The sequence below is a fragment of the Crinia signifera genome, chromosome 3 (genome assembly GCF_055691185.1).
Source record: "Crinia signifera chromosome 3, ASM5569118v1, whole genome shotgun sequence".
Lineage (NCBI taxonomy): Eukaryota > Metazoa > Chordata > Amphibia > Anura > Myobatrachidae > Crinia > Crinia signifera.
Genome location: NC_139219.1, coordinates 278,045,659 through 278,065,572, shown reverse-complemented (window position 1 = coordinate 278,065,572; position 19,914 = coordinate 278,045,659). Strand labels below are relative to the sequence as shown.

The 19,914-nt window shown below is 45.1% G+C and overlaps 1 protein-coding gene across 18 annotated transcripts in view; it reads left to right on the top strand.

Moving 5' to 3' along the window:
• The window catches only part of KIF1A (kinesin family member 1A), a 146,840-nt gene that overhangs the window by 27,766 nt on the left and 99,160 nt on the right, over positions 1 to 19,914 (top strand). For all 18 annotated transcript variants that reach the window (XM_083178152.1, XM_083178149.1, XM_083178148.1 and 15 more), the window contains exon 2: positions 13,308 to 13,416. In XM_083178152.1, the coding sequence (XP_083034278.1) occupies positions 13,311 to 13,416 (106 nt within the window). In that variant the 5' untranslated portion in view covers positions 13,308 to 13,310. The remainder of the gene's footprint in view (positions 1 to 13,307; positions 13,417 to 19,914) is intronic.

Genomic DNA, 19,914 nt, shown 5'->3' with positions numbered 1-19,914 from the left:
TGTATGCCATCGTGCACTATCGTACGATATCGCGTCGCATCGCATACCATCGTATGTGTTATGGTATGCGATGCGATGGGCGCCGCCAAAATACACAAGTACCCTACAAACATTAGTGAATCCTGCATATACACTTAACACAATTTTTGGAGAAACTCCCTTGTCACGACAGAAGTAATTGTCAAGTTAATTTTGAGGGAAGAGTGATTTCAAACAGTCGAGGTCAGGTGTACTCTTTGACATTGAATATGATGCAGGAATTATCTCGACAGATTTTACCCAAAATAACTCGACAAGTCAAGAAATGTTCAACTTAACAGTCGAGGGCGACAAGTCGAGAAAATTAGACAATGAATAGGCGACCTCATAAAAAAAACAACCTTTCGTCGAGAAAACAACAAAGCTCGACAAAAATAACAAGCTCGACAGACATTGAATACCCCCCTAAAAATCCTGCATCTGCCACTTCTGGTCGCAAGCATTTTAGATAAGGGATATTCAACCTGTATGAAATAAACAAATATCTTTGTATTTCTTTGAGATTAAATTCGGTTGATATCGCTATTCTTTCTGCAAATTAGGGGACATCCTTTTAATTCAAGTCATTTTGATACTTCTTTATACACCTCTTTTAATAGTTTTGTTGTGTTAAATTGTGAGGTTGTGCATCTGATAGGTGACAGCTCTTGTTCAGGGATGAGTTAGAATGACTGCTAGGAAATATCTCATTTGTATTCAGTTATAAAGCCGTGATTGCAAATGCTGCGCACACTGTGGTTTCCCAGGCACAGTCTCCTAGGCAATGTCACAGGCAGCTTGAATGATGAACCACATGCTAGCTGCAATCAGAGCTAAGACAGAAAACTGCGGCAGGCAGCCAGCAAGGTCCTCAAAAGGTGCATAGGGGTATGAAGTCCGAGGTTCTGCAATGGCGGCATTCACACATACTGTACTCACCATATATGTGGTTGCAACACCATATAAACAATGGGACCAAGGGGGTTATGCATACCTGCTCGAACTGGCCCCATTTGGTCCCCCGGCCACCTAGTCAGAGTGAGAGTCAATAAAAATCGGCCCGGTTAGAAAACACCTGGATCACCAAATTACTCACCGATCCACATATTTTCAGCAAAATTGCCCGTGTTTTAGTCACTATTCTCCAATGCCCATTTGAAAAAAGGGTACTTATATGTTAGTTGGACGCCCACTATAGTTAGTACGCTCATACCCCCACTATCCATGTCCGTGTGGAGCTGATTTTATATAGTGTGACGAGGGCAGCAAGCCACCGAGCCAGAAGCATGGCGAGCACAGCGAGCGAGGGGATGCGTAAAACTAAGAAAATAGCAAGTCTAAAAAAAGAGGCAAAAACATTGATTATTAAAGGCTGGTTTTTTTTTGGTCTAGACTAAAAAACAGACCATATTAAATGCCCTCCCCCCCCCCCCCCCTAAACAGGAGACATATAATGATCACGCTTAGGGCATGATTCCACCGGCCCACAGAGTATTTGCACTAGGGAACAATGGTGCGACTGTGCGTATAAGTGAATATACTCATGTTCAGGGCCGCAGTGTGAACTCCTATGGCGACTATCACAGTCACTGAGGTGCTCGCACACAGCGGTGTGGAACATGGGGATGCCCAGAGTTTCCTAGGCGTTCTCAGAAAAACGGAGGGTGTGCCAAGAAAAACAGTGGGTGTCCCCATCTGATCGCAGGCGTGCCGAAGCCTGCACAAAGTAGGCAGCTGACATCACAAGACATCAGCGCCCAGTCCCTGTTTGGCCATCTCCGTGGCAGATAAATGGCAGCTCAGACTGACTTTTATCTGTGAGGCTTCAAAAAATCCTTTTATAGTCAGCGACCATCAAAGTTACAATAGGGTAGAGGAAGCTACAACTCAAGGACTCCACATAAAAATAGGCCCATCCCCACCAGCTGGCCATATGGTTGGTCATACATCCCTCGCCGCATGTGTGCACTGCGGCTCAAACGCATGTGTAGTAAGTGAACATACATCTGAATTAGGCCTTTTAATTATAATTCCTCAGTAACAATAACCCACAGACAAGCGAGTTAGCTGTAAAGTTGTCGTGATGAGAGTTTCGGGATGTGTGTTTTTTTTTGTAAATCGAAGAACTTCCAGCACAGATCATATTACTGTATTTTGGCCCGATTGGGCCTAGGGGGAGGTTGGGAGGTAGGCATTTGATGCAATTGAAATAACTTACATGCATTTTAGATTTAGTTACTTTTTAATATGTTAACAGTAACTTATGTATTATTCAAAATAATTACAGATAATTAGAACTACTGTACATTCATAACAAGTTTCATGAACTGTGTACAATATAAAAAATAGTAACATATTCTGAAAATAACACACAAGATTGGGGATTATTGCATCACTCAATATATAAATGTGTTTACAAATGGCAGGAACATTGGTAATTTAATTTATATCCCTTTTACTCCAGCAAGCTGGATCGCATCTGAGATTTTAGAGTCGGCTCCAACCTGGGTCCGCCCCGGCTTGTGACGCCTTTTACACCGGACTCGCCACCCGACCTAATCCCAGGTGGGTGGCGTCACCAGAGACTGGGCCTTTGCCGGTGGCAGGAGATGAGAGCGTCTCCCAGCATCGGCTGTTCCATTGCAGTGGACGGGTTCCAGAAGGCATCAACCCAGGTTACCTAGTACCCAATATATTCAACAGCTTTTATTTATAATTTCTTAAAACTTTGGTTGCGCCATATTCCCAAAGTCAACAAAGGAATAATGTGTGGGTGGGGGTTTAACCAGATATTCGTGAATTATAGGCCCATCTGTTGGTATCTTTGTAGGGAGAGCTGGTTTGTTTGGAAAACTGCTCCCAGAGTTCCTACTGTATAAGCATGTTAGCTGGCAGAGTATCCACCCCTTCTGCACCACAATCTGTATCTGCTATGCGTTTCGGGATCAGGCCCCTTCCTTGAAGAAGGGACCTGATCCCAAATATCTGGTAAAGACTCCCCACATTATTCCTTAGTTGACTTTGTTTGGGAATATTGGAAACCAGAGTTTTAAGAAATAATAAATAAAAGCTGTTGAATATATTGGACGTATTGCACTATTCTCTCCATTTTTTTCTGTTTTATACATACAGAAATAGTCAAAAATAGATTAAAGAACCTAAACAATAACAAATCTCCTAGCCCGGACTAAATACACCCTAGTGTACTAAAATAATTGAGATCTGTCAAAGCACTATCATATCTGATATTCGAGGAATCAATAAACTTGGGGATGTTACCAAGGGACTGGCGCATAGCTAACGTAGTACCAATATGCATAAAGGTAGCAAAACGAACCCTGAAAATTATAGATCGGTCAGCCTTACATCCATTGTGGGCAAAATATTAGAAGGAATAATAAGAGATAGTATCCAAAATTTCTTAGAACAGGAGAAGGTGATAAATAAGGCTCAGCATGGGTTCATAAAAAAAATAGATCATGTCAGACTAATGTAATTAGCTTCTAAGAGGAAGTCAGTAGGGGGCTGGACTTAGGGAAATCTGTTGTTGATGTAATACTTCTTGATTTTGCTAAAGCATTTGACATAGTGCATCATAAAAGGTTATTCATGAAACTATGTAATTTAGGGCCATGAGATAAAATGTATAATTGGATTAAAAACTGGTTGCACAATCAGGGACACAGAGTGGTGGTAAATGGCATACATTCCAGCTGGGGTAAGGTCCAAAGTGGAGTCCCGCAAGGTTTAATATTGGGACCCACCTTGTTTAATTAATTCATTAATGATATGACATAGTGAGTAAAATTGCAATATTTGCGGACAACAAAAAATTGAGTAAGAAAATTAACTCAGGAGGGGATGTGGATACACTACAAAGTGACTTAATTAAACTGGAAAGGTGATCAGAAAGGTGGAAAATGCAGTTTAACGTTTAAAAATGTAAATTATTTAATTATGGGAACAAAAATGAACAAGCTACGTATAGGCTAAATGGAGTTATTATAGGGATTTCTAATTGGGCGTCATCATAGATTAAAAATTGTGTAATAGTGCACACTGCTTAAGTGCAGCAACAAAAGCAAACAGGACACTGGCATGCATTAAAAGAGGAATGGATTCAAGGGATGCCAATGTGATAGTACAAAGATAGGTTACCAAGCTGAATACAGGATTTGGAATCATATGGAACTGGGAGATGATTTGTTCACTAACAGTCCTATACTTAGGACACGCGGGCATGTACTGAGGCTCGAGGTAAAGAAATTCTGTACTGAATTAAGAAGAGGAATCTTCACCATTAGCCAGTGGGGGTGGTTACAGGAACTACTCTTAATGAATTTAAATCAAACTGGATACATTTTTGGCCACTAAGGGAATCCTATAGATATGACTTACTCAAGTCAAATAGGTTGAACTCGATGGACTGACGTCTGTTTTCAACTTTAATTACTATGTTACTATGATTATTGTATGAAAATGCCAGTGGCGTAACTCCCGGAGGCAATGGAGACTTTTGCCACCGGGCGTTAGCCATCAGGGGGGGCACAGAGAGTAGGCGCAAGCAAGAATACCGGCCCCCGCTGCAGCAAGAAACCCGCCGCTGACACAGCCCCCCGCCGCCGCTCTAGTATGGTCCACTACAGCTGCAGCTCAGATCTCTACAACGGATCCGATCCGCAGCGCAGCGCAGCTCCCCTCTATTGCATGCAGTGCACACTGACAGCTCACGTCAGGTGCCTGCCTGCTGCACAGTTATCCAGGACAGCTGAGCGACGGCTCAGCTGTCCAATGCTATGTAAATCTGCAGCCTGACGGACCCTGAATGGGTGGTGTGCAGGCTGCCCGGAGGAAGGAGGCGGGATCTCTAAGGCAGCAGGGGACCCGCTCTCAGAATTTAGCAGCACAAGTAAGACTGGCTGACTTTTACATTAAGCATTATATATATATATATATATATATATATATATATAATATATACATACAAATACACATCACATTTACATACATATACACATATACATACACACACACACACACACTTGTGTGTATATATATGTGTGTGTGTGTGTGTGTGTGTGTGTGTGTGTGTGTGTGTGTGTGTGTGTGTGTGTGTGTGTGTGTGTGTGTGTGTGTGTGTATATATATATATATATATATATATACACACACACATACACACACAATACATGTATAGTATATACAGTATGTGTGTGTATGTATATATATATATATATATATATATATATATATATATATATATATACTGTATCTATATATACATATACACACACAGTATATATCAAATATAATATAACAGTTTTTATTTTTAGATTGGTATACACAGTAGGATATCTACAAATGCGGTGGGGGTGGGGGGCACCGCTATCTTTACCGCCTCCGGGCGACTCGTATGAACTTACGCCACTGGAAAATGCTGCTACTAGGCTGTAAATGAGATTATAGAACACACCTTCTTTTGAGAATCTGGACTGACCAGATTTAATGCTGAAATGTTAGGAGCAGTCAGAGGAGACGTGAAGACCTTAAACTCACTTTGAAAGTACAGTAATCATTTTATTGAATTATTGTCAGTGGGGCCAGGGGATTTACCACAGCACTAAGAACGACTTTGGTCTTAGAAAATAATCTCCTTAGAGTGATAAATCACTGGTATATTCTGACAACTGTAATAAAGTAGCCTAGATCATGATCTCTCAAGTTCAATGGAATTAACGTAGAACACAAAAGGTAAACTACACCCCGCCAATATATCTTTTATGTACTGGTTCTTTGAAAAATATTATCTATGCACACAACCATACAACTAAATATATGGACAAACTTGACAGATACCCTAAAATCAATGCAAATTGAGGAAATACTGGAGTCAAAGACATAAAGGTCATTTGTGTATCAGTGAATAATCCAATGAGCTAATGCACCTAACAGGACACTGACCACCACTAATCTCAGCATTAGCAGGATAATGTGTAACTGTAAGCAAGGCTGGGGATGGAGGGCGGAGCCTCTCTGTGGGCACAGGAGGACAAAGATGAGTACTCACGCCCCACCTTGGCAATAGGTTACAGATACTAAATAGCTCCTCTGCCAGGGCTTAGGTAACCCACTTCAAGCTATTGACAGTCCTGAAAAAGGCTCCTCTCCAATGCTAGGCAGACCCGTGGCATAGATTGCCGAGCCACTTGCCTAGGGTGACCGCCACCTAGCCTACAGGGGGCTCCAGCAGGCACAGCGTGCAACCAGAGAGGTTCTGTAGCTTTTATAATTACATCGGCGGTGGCCTCCCTGGTAAGTTTCAGCAAAGTCACATCCCTGGCAGCATACACCTTGCTGGGGTAATTGTTACAGGGGTAAACAGAAGTAATCTTTCATTTACCACTTTTTTAATACTGAAAGGAGGACATGACCCTTCAGCGAGTGCGACAGGGGTTATGGAGGTTATTCTGGTCCGTTCGCACAGACTAGAATACTCGTACAGGGGGCCGATGGTGGCGAATGCGTATGCGCAGGGTAATTTCTGCACATGTGCATATGCCGGATGCATGTGGCCATGGCGAACAGGGTGTTCCTTGGGCGATCGCACCCAAGGGTGCAGGTGGGGGGGTGTGGAGGGTATGGCGGCCGAGGTCATTTACATATGGGAACGCCCAGCGTTTCATGGCATTCCAATGACAACGCTGGACATTTTCATACAAATGCCCCGGTGATATGGGTGCGGGGGGCGGGCAGCTGATGTCAGCTACCCGGCCTATCCTCCCAAAAGGCGCCCGCTGAACAGAGACCCATAGAGGTGTCTCTCTTCTGCGAGCGCTGAAGAAATCATTTGATGGTCGCCCCGCCTGCAAATGGATGATTATGTAAGCATGATGTTAGAAGTCACATTGTGCAGCCAAGCACCTGCATGTCCCCTCTGCTGCTGTTTAAGGACTGCTTCATAGGAGATCCCAGTGCGGCATCAGGAGGCCGATCCCGGAAATCCCTGGATCTTGTATACTGTCAGTCTGTTGACATTTATTAGCGTGACCATGGTGTTCCTCAACAATGACTCTAGGCTCTTCTCTCTCCCTCGCTCTCTCTCTGTGTGAGTGCAGGAAGCTACAACACAGTGGAGAGCACAGTCAGTGGCGTATGCTGGAAAGGCAGAGCATGCACCCAGCAGATATCGCACTCCAACAATGCACTGACGGTCTGCCAGGGCCTGGAAATAAAATGCTTTCCAGGAAACAGTTCTCTTGGTGGCCCGGCCCCCTGGGATCTGATCGGGCCCTGTGCGACCTCTTCTGTTCAACCTATTCTTTTTCTGTATTTCACATTTTCTTTTTTATGCCGTAATCTAATATATCGCTGCACCAAACTGTATGCAATATATGCAACACTCAAATTACAACTCCTGAAGTATTGCATTGGATAGAAATGTCTGTCTGATATTTTCAGATCGGTCGTGCAAATACCCAGTACAATTATCTTTGCAATCTGCAAATATCCCCCAATAATTGTATAATGTACGCCTAGTATAAGTGGTGTTTTACCCCCATGCATCTCCAACTGTGACACAGCCTGACGGGTTTCCCTTTATTATTATATTATAATTGTAGAAATGGCAGTTTTTTGGCTGTAATTGTTTCTTCGGCAACTAGTTCCAGAATAAATCAATGGCTTCATTTCAGAAATGAATAAAACAAATGTCTGAAGTCTTGTGTGGAAGGTTCTATAATAAATCTTGCATCAATTTGTATTTCTAGGTGAGTAGCATCTCCATGTTTTCCTTCTGTTTGCTGACTGCTTTATGGTTGAATTATTCTGTATACTGAGGCAGACACCTGTATGTTAGTAAAACCAGAGATTACAGGGAATCTTAATAAGGGCCATACATCAATTTCTACCACAAATCAGATAAATACGTTTTCATCATTGCATACCTCCCAACAGTCCCGATTTTATCGGGACAGTCCCGATTGTCAGGGCCTGTCCCGCTGTCCCACCCGCGAGCGGCAGTGTCCCGCGGTGAGGGGGGCTGTTGGGAGTCCCCCCTGTCAGCTGCTAAGCAGCGGGGAATAAACGCTGTGCGCATGCGCACAGCGTCTATTCCTGCAGCCAGGGGGCATGGCTAGAGGCTCACAGAGCCTCTGGGTCATGCCCCCATAGCGGCAAAATGGGGGCGTGCCCTCGCGGGAGAGCCGCGAGTATAGGCCACGCCCCCAAATTAGGCCATGCCCCCCGAAAATGTTGGCGCGCCCCCGGCGCGCAGCAGCAGCGTCCCGCATCCTAAACCTTCAAAGTTGGGAGGTATGCCATTGCATTGCATATGTATGTGGTTAGATGATTACTAAGGCTTCATGTTTGATCAGATACCTGTAGCTGTGGATGGTTTGTAAACATAAATGATACTATTGCTATAATACAGTACGTCAGTGAGATCTGCATTGCACGGCATGAGGCTGCTCAGTGGGGATGTGGATGATGGATACTGACAGCATATTGCTGATGTATCTGGGACAGCATTGGACATGGTGCCATGCATCATTGTGTTCTATCATGTTCTGAGTTCTTTATCTTTATCCTTATTTCTTAAATCCAGTTGATCTAAGAAAGTCAGTTTTCTTAGTGAAAGCTTTTACACAGTTACTCTAATATAGGGGGTTATTCTAATAGATTCGGTCCCCCATGCGTTCGCACGGGGGACCGATGTTTTGCACATGTGCATGCGCAGATGCATTTCTGTGCATATGCAGATGCAGGTTGCAAGTGGGCATGGCGAAATACATGTTAGCCGCCCCGCTCGCACTAGCAGTGGCCGTTCCCATGAAAACGCTGGATGTTTTCATGGTAATCGCCTGGTGACGCTGGTGCGGGGGGTGGGCAGCAGATATCACCGGATGTTAGCTGTCCGCTTGCTTTATACACAGGGCGCTCGGAGATCAGAGACACCATAGAGGTGTCTATGATCTGCGAGCGCTGGAGAAATCATTCAATGGTCACTTAGATGTTCCACAGCTACCACCCTAAGTACAACAAGGATGCCTTCCTCCTAGAGGAAGTTTTGTCATAGGCAGACTCGTGGCACCCCCATACACCCCTCCTCTACCCCCAAGATCACGGTGCCTAATGGTAGTGCCGGCCCTCCTCCCATTGGCACCACTGCTGATGACTAGGACTAGTGCAAGAAGTTCCCTTTGCCTTACCTATCTATACAAGCATAAAATAACAACATCTCCCAGTTGAGTAGTGTCCCAGTTAATAATGAATTCCCACAATTGTGCTTTAGTTAATAGTATGCCCCCATAGTAGTGACCAGTTAATAACATGTACTCACAGTAGTGCCCCATTGAATAATAAGCCCTTACCATAGCCCCATCTAGTAATATAGAAATTTGATGGCACATGCTGTGCTGGGTTGAGGCTAAGAACTGCTGCAGCTTTTGTTTCCAGATAATGGGGGATTACACAGGCACCTACTGGGCCCCTCCATCAGACCTGGGGCAGGTAATTAGTACCCCTCCCCCCTCTTGGCACCCCTGACCTACAGCGGGGCTCCAGTGCATGCACACAACTGCAGGGGGCAATCTTTGCTTTCTGGAAGTTGATAAATCTGGAAGCATTGCATACTCCATAGAAACCTAAGGGGGCTGATGACGGGAATAGAGGTATCGGAGATATCTGCAACAGTCCCGCTGTGAAACATTCAGTGGATGCTAAATATTTGCGGCTAACCGCAGAAAACTGATGTTTTTGGTGATAAAGCCGCAAATAAATGGTATTATGTCTCTTAGTTTCAGCACTCATCTATAAAAACCTGCATAGGCATTGTAACATGGTGTGGACATTGTAAGTAACACGTAACACTGGCACAGATCCACATAGGGCTCTCCCCAGGAACATGGACAGGTTTGCCAGGCAGTAGATGTGGTCACAGCACACCTCTAGGTACGGCGTAACTGGATATGTGTAAAGAGGTTGGTTCAGGAAGCATCCATCCTCGCCCGCCCCTAGCACAAACCAACCAATGCTCTGCATCACTGATAGCTGTATGGGTTGCAGCAGCCAGAAAATCCCCCTTGGATTGACTTTAGAATTACTAATAAATGATGGAACTGAAAAGAGCAAACAAACAAAAACAAAAAAGTAGTTCTATCAGCTTTTCATTACTAATTGTATTATGGTCATGTAATGTGATGTATACTGCTCTGAGACAGGTTCCTATTATATTCCATTGTGTGGCTTTACAGTTTGTCTGCTATATAGTTCTACAGTATATGCGGTCTGTAAGGCGCTGCTGTCCTTTTGTGCTGCTAAATAAATAAAACCTAAATGTATACCTATCTCTATTGTTGCTTCTGTTTACAGTATTTTTTGCTCAATCTTGTATGCCGGAAGTACTGGGTATATTTAATATTTGTGTATATTGAAAGGCTTCGGTATTTCAATTGTGGTATAAAAATAATGATAGCAAAAAAAAATAATTGGTACTGTATGTTATGGGTAAAGTCTTTATAGATAGATATATGTATAAATTGCCTTTCAGACTTATTTTGCACTTCCGCGGGATTCGTCCTCTATTTTACATTGCATATGCAGATGGCTCATTGCCCATAACATACATTTTTTTAATTTTGTATACTCCCTTTGTTTTCCATTTAGATTGTAAATTCTGTTGGCTATTTAGCACTTACATTTTGTCTTATACGGTAATAGGGTGGAGGTAGATCATGTTACAGATTGGGCATTTGCTACATACTCCGTCTTTCTGTATGGTGTGGGCTTAGTATGGAATATTAAGCTCCACCTTCAAGGATGATACTAAATTGAGCAGAGTGATTAAAACAGGACAGGATGTATCCATGCTACAGGGGGATTTAAACAAATTGCGGGAGCGGCCAGATAAATGGAAAATGCAATTCAATGTTGACAAATGTAAGATTATGCATCTTGGGAGAAATAATCAATAGCTACAATCTTAATGGGGTATATTTAGCAACATCAAAAATGGAAAAGGACCTAGGAGTGCTAATTGATTATAAACTTGGGAGCAGTACTCAATGCGAAGCAGCAGCAAGTAAGGCCAATAGGATTCTAGCGTGTACACAAAGGGGTATAGAATCAAGGGACGACACTGTTATTGTGCCACTTTTTAAAGCACTTGTTAGGGCTCATCTAGAGTGTTGGAGTACAATTCTGGGCCCCACACTACAAAAAAAGACATTATTGAACTGGAGAAGGTTCTGCGTAGAGCAACTAAGCTAAAGGAATGGATGAGAACATGGGTGACAGATTAGCCAAACTAGGAATGTTTACACATGAAAAAAAGACGTTTTAGAGGAGACATGCTCAACATGTATAAATATATTAAGGAGCAATATAAGGAACTATCAAGCACACTCTTTACCTTACAGTCCGTGACCAAGACAAGAGGGCATCCACTTCAACTAGAGGAGAGGAGGTTTTGTACCATTAGAAGGAAGGGGTTCTTTACAGTGAGGGCAGTAAAGGTGTGGAACTCCCTACCAACAAAGGTGGTGATGGCAGATACACTAAATACATTTAAGATCAGATTGGACAAGGGCTCTAAGGATAATAACATTCAGGGCTATAATCAGCAAGCTAAGGTGTAGTGGAGAGATCAGTGGGTTAAAAAAAGGCCATATCCAACAAACTGGTTATGCCGAAGGTAGTATCAAAATGTGCAATCCTGGGAGGGAGATAATATCTAGGTTTAGGCTATTGAGTCTAGTTAAACAGGTGGAACTTGATGGACAAATGGACAAATGTCTTTATTCAAATTGATCTACTCTGTTACTACTGTATGGTACTATATTACTATGTAGTAGCACCAGGTTCCTTAGATACTAGGTGGTGTGTGTAACAATTTGTATTTAGTGTTTGAAAATAAATCATGTCTATTTTTTTTAAACTTGCTGTGACTTGTAGAGAGTCATTTTGGAGGAACCAGATTAGTTTCTATAATTAGAGAGTTGGGAATAAATGAGTATAGCCCCCAGTCCAGTGGCCAGCATAGGCCCATCACCAAATATTTAAGATCTTTCTATTCTTTTTTATCAGAATAGGAGAGATACAGATATAGCCTCGCTCATCGTTGCTACGATATAGCTGCTAGTCCCAGTACAATTCAATGCTTTACAATGATCAGCGGGTGCGACTTGGGCACACAAGCTTACCAGTGGCTGCGCACCTTTCGCACGCGGGTGCGACATGGCATGAGCAGGGCTACACCTGTATACACCAAAACGGCTTAACTTTGATTCTTTTCCTTCATACATGCACCTTGGTACATACTGTATGCATATGTGCCTATTTATGTTTTTTGCTGGTGGGTGAGAAGCTTCATGGGGAAGGGGCGTGGCCACAAAATATTTCCAATTTATATTACGCAGCACAGTTGTCTCCAATATTCAAATTACGGCAGCAGAGTTCCTCTTTTTACACTTTACAGCAGCAGAGTCCCCCTTTTTATACATTAAGGCACAATGTCACGATACACACCATGAAATGCATTGAAATTAATCGATGCCACCAAAATTATTTATTATTAATACTCACATGACTATACTGTACATCACAGACCAAATGCACATTCCTACAGCAGCACGGCTGTGAGACACTGCTGATATAGTGAACGCATATATAGTGATATACCTCCCGCCACACTCTGCCCTGTACTTCTGCCCGTGGTGTGAGGTCAGCTTCCTCCCTCCCGACGCACTCTGCCCTGTGCAGGTTGTACTTCTGACGCGCTCCCTCCGGCCGTGCGCTGTACTCTTGTCTGCAGTCTAACGTGCTGACAGGCCTGGTGGGTGCTTAACATTTACCGTGGGTGCTCAGGCCCGGGAGCACCCACGGAATCGGCGCCTATGATTGTATGTATAGGTTGTTAGAAAATATGCTCTGTTCAGCCCTCTCATACTTACAGTATAGCAATATAATGAAAGATGTGAGGTCGGGCAAAAGCAATGATTGCTATCTTCTGTGTGCTGGGAAATTTCATGTCTTATTACTAAACATTAAAAATGCATGATGTTACATATCAGATCTGTTTCTTCTGCCACCAGATAACCCTGTGTTTTCCTCCCAAGTCTCTTTTATTAATAAAAACTTCCTTATTATGCCTCAGTAACCTCACCATCAGTCAGAGTGCCAAAATGTATGGTGTCACCAGGCAGGATAGCCACAGTCTGCTGCAAATGAAACAACAATCTCGCACTCCATTATACATCTGGCGGTAACTCATCACAAAATATTTTGTGTTGCAGGAAATGGCGGGAGCATCAGTGAAGGTCGCAGTCCGAGTGCGGCCATTCAACTCACGTGAAATTGGCAAAGATTCAAAATGCATCATCCAGATGACTGGAAACACAACCAGTGAGTAATTGTCATGTCTATTACTGTCACCTTGTCACAGATACTCATCATTTTACAGTTACCATAGGAGTGCAAACAGCCATCGTCACTACAACAGCCAATGATAAGGCACTAATCTCTTTTCTGTCTTCCTGTAATGCTATGATCACCTCACTGTAGAGGCTTCAGAATGAGGCCATGATAGGTGTCTAGAATCCCTCCAATATCAAAGTAATCCAGAAAAGATCATTTACAAACCATACAATGTGTAAACCCAATGGGTGTTTATGTCCGCTATCGGCAGAGGTTAAAGTGAGGGGGAACGGGGTGGAACTGATTTCCACTACATCTAATGGTGAGGTGGAACATTTTAAGCTCAACATTGGCCCTGCACAGTAATTCTCACAGAAAAGCATTCTAGTTTGCAGGGGATGCCAAAAACCCTACCACTGGCCCTGTCTCTGCCTAATGGGGGTAGGGGCCGGGGGTTAATTAGGTGGCATAGAGAAATGAGTTCCCCCACCTCTGCATGACCACTTTAAGCCCTGGCTATAGGGTTATATTTCTAGAAGCAGTTACTTAACCTACCTGAACCAGTGTGTTTGTGGAAAAACTACTGCAAAGATGGAGAAAACATACAAACTCCACATAATCCTCCACCGAAAAAGGGTTCTTACCGCATTTTCACTTTAGTGCATCCCGCCCAAAGTGTTAGCCAATCAGCTCCTGTTACAGGCTGTTACAGTGTCATGTTACAGGCTGTATTTGAAAATTGGCATTTGGGAGCTGGTTGGCTGGTACTTTACAGAGCCTTTGTTCCTGGTGACCGTAGTTACGCAGGCGGTGCGCATTGTACATTCTCCTCCATGTATCAGGAGCTCCGTAATGTTGGTAGAGGCAGCTCACTCCTGATTGAGGTGGGCACTGAGGCAGAGCCCTCCTCGGCAGGCAAGAGGGTAGGGGAGTTGACACAGACTCCCTGGTGATTGAGCAGTGGTGGGACTGTCCTGATGGCAAACCCCACACCGACCTACCGCCGCCCCGCACCGACCCCCCCTCACCTGTGTTCGCTGCCCGGACCTGTGACCTCCTTCTCCCTGCACTTTACATCCTCTTCCGGGTGCAGGGAGGAATCTGGCAATGCCCCATAGAAGCCTATGGGCTTCTAACGCAAACCCACCGCCGCCCCGCACCGCCCTACCGTCGCCCCGCACTGACCCCCCCCCTCACCTGTGTCCGGGCAGCACAGAGCTGTGCTGCCCGGACCTGTGACCTCCACCTCCCTGCACTTTAAATCCTCTTCTGGGTGCAGGGAGGAGGAGAGCCAGCCCCCCCTGCAGCAGCAGCAGCAGCCAGCCAGCCGGGTAAGAGAGGGAGGGGGGAGCCGCCGCTCATCAACCGGGTCACCGCAAAAGACAGCTCTTAACGCAAGAGCTGTCTTTTGTGATAATTATCGCAATATGTTACACCATGTGCGATAATTATGTATGCGGTAGCCGGCGATGGGCGGCGGTAAGGGGGCGCGGATGTTAGAGCATCCCCCCCTTTAGCTGGAGATGGGCAAAAAGGCATTGGCCCGCCTGCGTTCCCAGGGGAACAAACAGCGTTTTCATGGGGACTCCCATAGAAAGCTGAGAGTTCCCCTACTCTAGCCCCATCTCCGCCCCCTTCTGCCCTCTGAGTGTGAGACTCACTCACTACCGGGGTTTGCACTTATGCATAAACTCGCATGCGCAAACCCCGAACATTGGTAAAGGGGATGAATTTGACCTGCTACAAGCAGGTCTCAATCGGCCCCTAAGTATAAAGTAACCTCAGGAGCGGCCATCACAGCAGCTACATAAAACCACCCTGAGAAGTGGCTGTCTAATAGTTATACCTTTCAGCTGCAGTCCATACTAGCTCCTTATAGATGGGACTTAGAGCCCGATTCAGACCTGATCGCTGGGCTACGTCATATTGGAGCCCAGCGATCAGGTAAACGCCACCCGCCACTGTCACAGTGCCAAGTAAATCTACACTTACTCAGCGCTGCGATAGATGTGGGGAGAAGGAGGCCGCTGATGACGTCAGCGGCCCTCCCTCCCAACAGCTGAGGAATGTCTGTGTTTTCAGGGCCACTCCTGGAAAATGCTGCATTACCGCCCCCAAATGCCCACAGGGTGTCAGTCACCCTACCATCAGACTATGACGGCATGCGTGTGTGATAACCACAGGTGTATGTTAGTTGTGCTCTCTTACCGGTGTCAGGGTTCGCAAAAACGCGCTATAGCGCGTATTTTACCCCAAAACAGTCCCCGGGGACTCAGCTGTCAAAACTAAAGGGGTCCCCGAGGACGCGCTGTGCAGATTCAGATTCTGTACCTGTGACTGAGACGCCGGCGTGAGCCGCTTCGAGCCAATCACTGCAGCGGCCGCCGGGACTCAATCATTGTACAGTGGCCGCCTGGCAGCCAATTGTGGCACCCCAGCCTTCGCCACTGTCTTCCAGTGGGGGCAGGGTTAATACCCAGATCATTTGGGGTGCGAAGAAAACATCCCCAGGCTGATTGACAGCACTGGAGGATGTATGGGAGCAAGGAGGAAGTGAGGTGTGACTAGTGACAGCACTGGAGGATGTATGGGAGCAAGGAGGAAGTGAGGTGTGACTAGTGAGAAGAGGGGTCAGAGGTCCCAGCGAGAAGGGAAGCGGTGTGACCAGAGGGAGCAGCGCGTGTGTCCGCGGAGGAGTAGAAGTGACAAATAATCAATGCCTTTCACTTCTTGCTACGGTTGATTGACAGCACTGGAGGATGTATGGGAGCAAGGAGGAAGTGAGGTGTGACTAGTGAGAAGAGGGGTCAGAGGTCCCAGCGAGAAGGGAAGCGGTGTGACCAGAGGGAGCAGCGCGTGTGTCCGCGGAGGAGTAGAAGTGACAAATAATCAATGCCTTTCACTTCTTGCTACGGTTAACTGCACCACTGTCAAGGAGGTACTCTCAATTGAATATAACCTTGGGCATCATATTCACATAAATCAAAACAACACAGATAATTATTATTGCATAGGCAAAGATAACCAGAGAAATGTCATTGCATGCATAAGAATAAACAGAGAATTATTATTGCGCAATAATACATATTTTATAGTGCACTTTTAGTACCTGAGATGATATCACTGTCAGTCCTTATAGAATCCTTGGGAGAGGAAAGTTCAATCACCCCTTAAAAGTCTATCACAGAGATCCCAAAGAGTGAGTTCAGTTCCTGCTTTGGACTATAAACTTGTACTGAATATTTGTAATCCACTGGGTTTTGGACATACTTAGTGAGATAATAAATGTCTTTCCTGCAGCAGTCTTTTGTTCAAGAGGATCCAACTTTAAAGCTGGCCATACATCAGAAAGATCGATCTTAAGATCGATTGCACTCATGATTGTGTACAATTTCCCTTGAAATCCCCAGCAGTCCTTGGTGGTTTTTGGGCACACAATCTACACACAATCCATCATACAATCAGTCATACAATCCATCTGCTGCATGATTTTGTACACAAGATGTGCACACAATCTGCATACAATCCATCATACAATCAGTCATACAATCCATCTTATGATGGATTGTATGATTGTGTACACAAGATGTGCACACAATCTGCATACAATCCATCTTACAATCAATTGAGATTGTATGATTGGGTACAATATCTTTCTGATGTATGGCCAGCTTAAGAGATTAAAAACAAACCAATGCAGTAGGATATTGGGTAACTCAGCTGCCTCTTCTATAAGCTGTAACCACATGGGCCAATGATACTTTCACCCCCTGCCACTGAGCAATTCTGGAGTTATTCAATACAGTCTATAAACATGACAGTCTTTTTTGGTGTGGCTGGTTAGATTTGGGAGAAGGCCACTTGAAGATGAATTCTGCTTGCCCAGCTTCTTAAAGTGTCCATTTACACAAACTTACATGAGATCCCAGCTTCCCACTGCTCTGCTCTCTCTGCTCTCCTCATGCTCAGCCACTTCCTGGTTTCTTTCTCTGTCCTGCAACTTTATTTAACAAAATGCAAAAAGCACAGTTTGGCTGGGATAGTCCATTCCCTCCATCCTGGAGGGGTATTTACCTTTTAACAGAGTCCAGTCTCATTCAAATAGGCAATTTAATGTATGCATACATATATCACATGTGTACATGTGTGTTCATTTGATAATCACCATGGCTGCGATTTCAAGGACCTGCGCTCGGATCTGTTGGATCTGTGTACATTCAGTAGGGGCTGATTCAGTATGAGTTGCTTCAGAGAAAGGGGGAGGGGCACAGGGCAAGGTCCCTCCCCGCGATGTGCCCGGAATATATTGCAGGCACATCGCTATTGTTCATGCACTTGGAAGCACTCGCACATCACCGGCTTCCCCCTGGCTGTGCACCCTAGCTGCAAAGCCAGACACCGGATGGACATTTTTCGGGTGGCATTGGGTACTGTAGTAAATTTACCCAGTTTTATAGAATTTTGTGATACTTACCACAGTGGGTGCCCCAATGTTTCCAAAAATACATAAAAGTAGAAAGCGTTTAGCATTTTGTGAGGAAAATATAAATGAAATTGCAATGCTATGTCCGACGTGAGTTCATGGTTATCGTTATGGGTATGGATTGTATGGTCGACCTAAAGATAGTCGACAGTCATTAGGTCGACACCAATAGGTCGACATACTGCAAGGTCGACAGGGGTCTAGGTCAACATGGCACAATGTCGACAGGGCATTAGGTCGACACAAGCATTAGGTTGACATGGTCTAGGTCGACAGTCAAAAGGTCGACATGGGGTTTTTCACTGTTTTTTTTACCCGAATGTCGACATGGACACAGTTTTAAGTGCACAGCGTCCCTTCGCATGGCTCACTGTGCTCGCCATGCTTCAGGCACGATTTTATTCTCCCACCACGCCCTAGTGGATGGTAGGGCATGAAATACCGGCTATCGGCACGTGTTGGCTAAAAAATACAGTGAAAAACCCCATGTTGACCTTTTGACTGTCGACCTATACCATGTCGACCTAATGCTTGTGTCAACCTAATGACCTGTCAACCTTGTGCCATGTCGACCTAAACCCCTGTCGACCTAGTGTTGTCGACCTAATGAGTGTCGACCATCTTTAGGTCGACCAACTGACCGTATCCCATCATTATGTCATGATGAGTGGCCTATATTTATGTTGTGACCAGGAGCTGTAGTCCCATCTGCCCCATTGTTAACCTGAGCCTGGCCTCATCCCCCTCATGCCATGTCTCCTCTCAGTACTGACTCACTCACCTCTTGACTTTTTTTATCACTAAACCAACTCAACTCTCTGGCTTAAAATACTTTGTGACAATGTCGCATTAGTTGGTATTGTTGTTGTTTCTATGCATCACAGAAGCTGACAAAGGTTAGGATCCTGCAAGAGTAAAACGAAGGTGGAACCATCCCTGTAAATGTCTCATGCTTGCCCCTGGACATCTCACTCATCACAGGATGTTACATGACTCACTTCTTATTTTATCATCATTATTTTTATTATTCACCCATATGGGAGTAGTTCTAGAGCTACCTCCTGTGCACTTCCACTATCAGTACCACAAGGATTATGGGCCCAGTTACCACAGGATTGCATATACAGTACAATGTGATCTGGGCGGGATCTACCACGCAGGTTCACAATCCTATTGATGCAGTCTCAGGGAGAGGGTCTCCGAAAAGGTGTAGGGGAATCTGTGCATATGCAGATAGTGCTGACCCCGCTGAACGCACTGCCCCGCAGGCAGTGCAGTATGCAGCCCATTGGCTACAATAGGCTCAAAATGGCGGTAGCTCCAGGACCCAATGCAATGCTGCCCAGTATTGGTACATCAGGCAGCATCGCATCCCCCATAGAAACCTATTGGGAATGCGGCTGTGGGAAGGACAGGAGGGATCGCACCAGGTAACGGAGATTCCCGCTGCGGTCCCTCCTAGATACATGTCGCGGTACTTAGGGCCAGGTGTATCAGGCTTCAAAAATTGAGCTACTATTCTTTTCGACAGCCAACACAAGTACTGACCTGATACTTATTTATCTGTAGATGAGAATAAAAGCAACAGCTCAAGCAATCTGCTTCATTAACACTTATGCCCTTATTCTGGTCGGTGCGGATATATCCGCGTGCGTTCGGACCGCCGATGTTTTGTGTCTGCGCATGTGCAGAGGCGTCTCTGCGCATGTGCGAGCGGGGCGTACGGCGAAATCCCGCATGATATGTGAACACTCCGAACAGGGGGTGGAGAGGGGCGTGAAGGGCTATTTGGGCTCATTACCATATGCATACGCCCCGCGTTTCATGGGCGTTCCCATGCAAACGCTGGGCGTACGTATGGTAATGCGGCCGTGACGCACATGTAGGGGGCGGACATATGACATCGCCGGATGTCAGCTGCCCGCCCAGATCCCTGCTTTTGCACGGAAAAATGTCCGTGTGGTCTGAGGTTGCGGGAGCTGGTGGAACACTCGGTCCTGCAT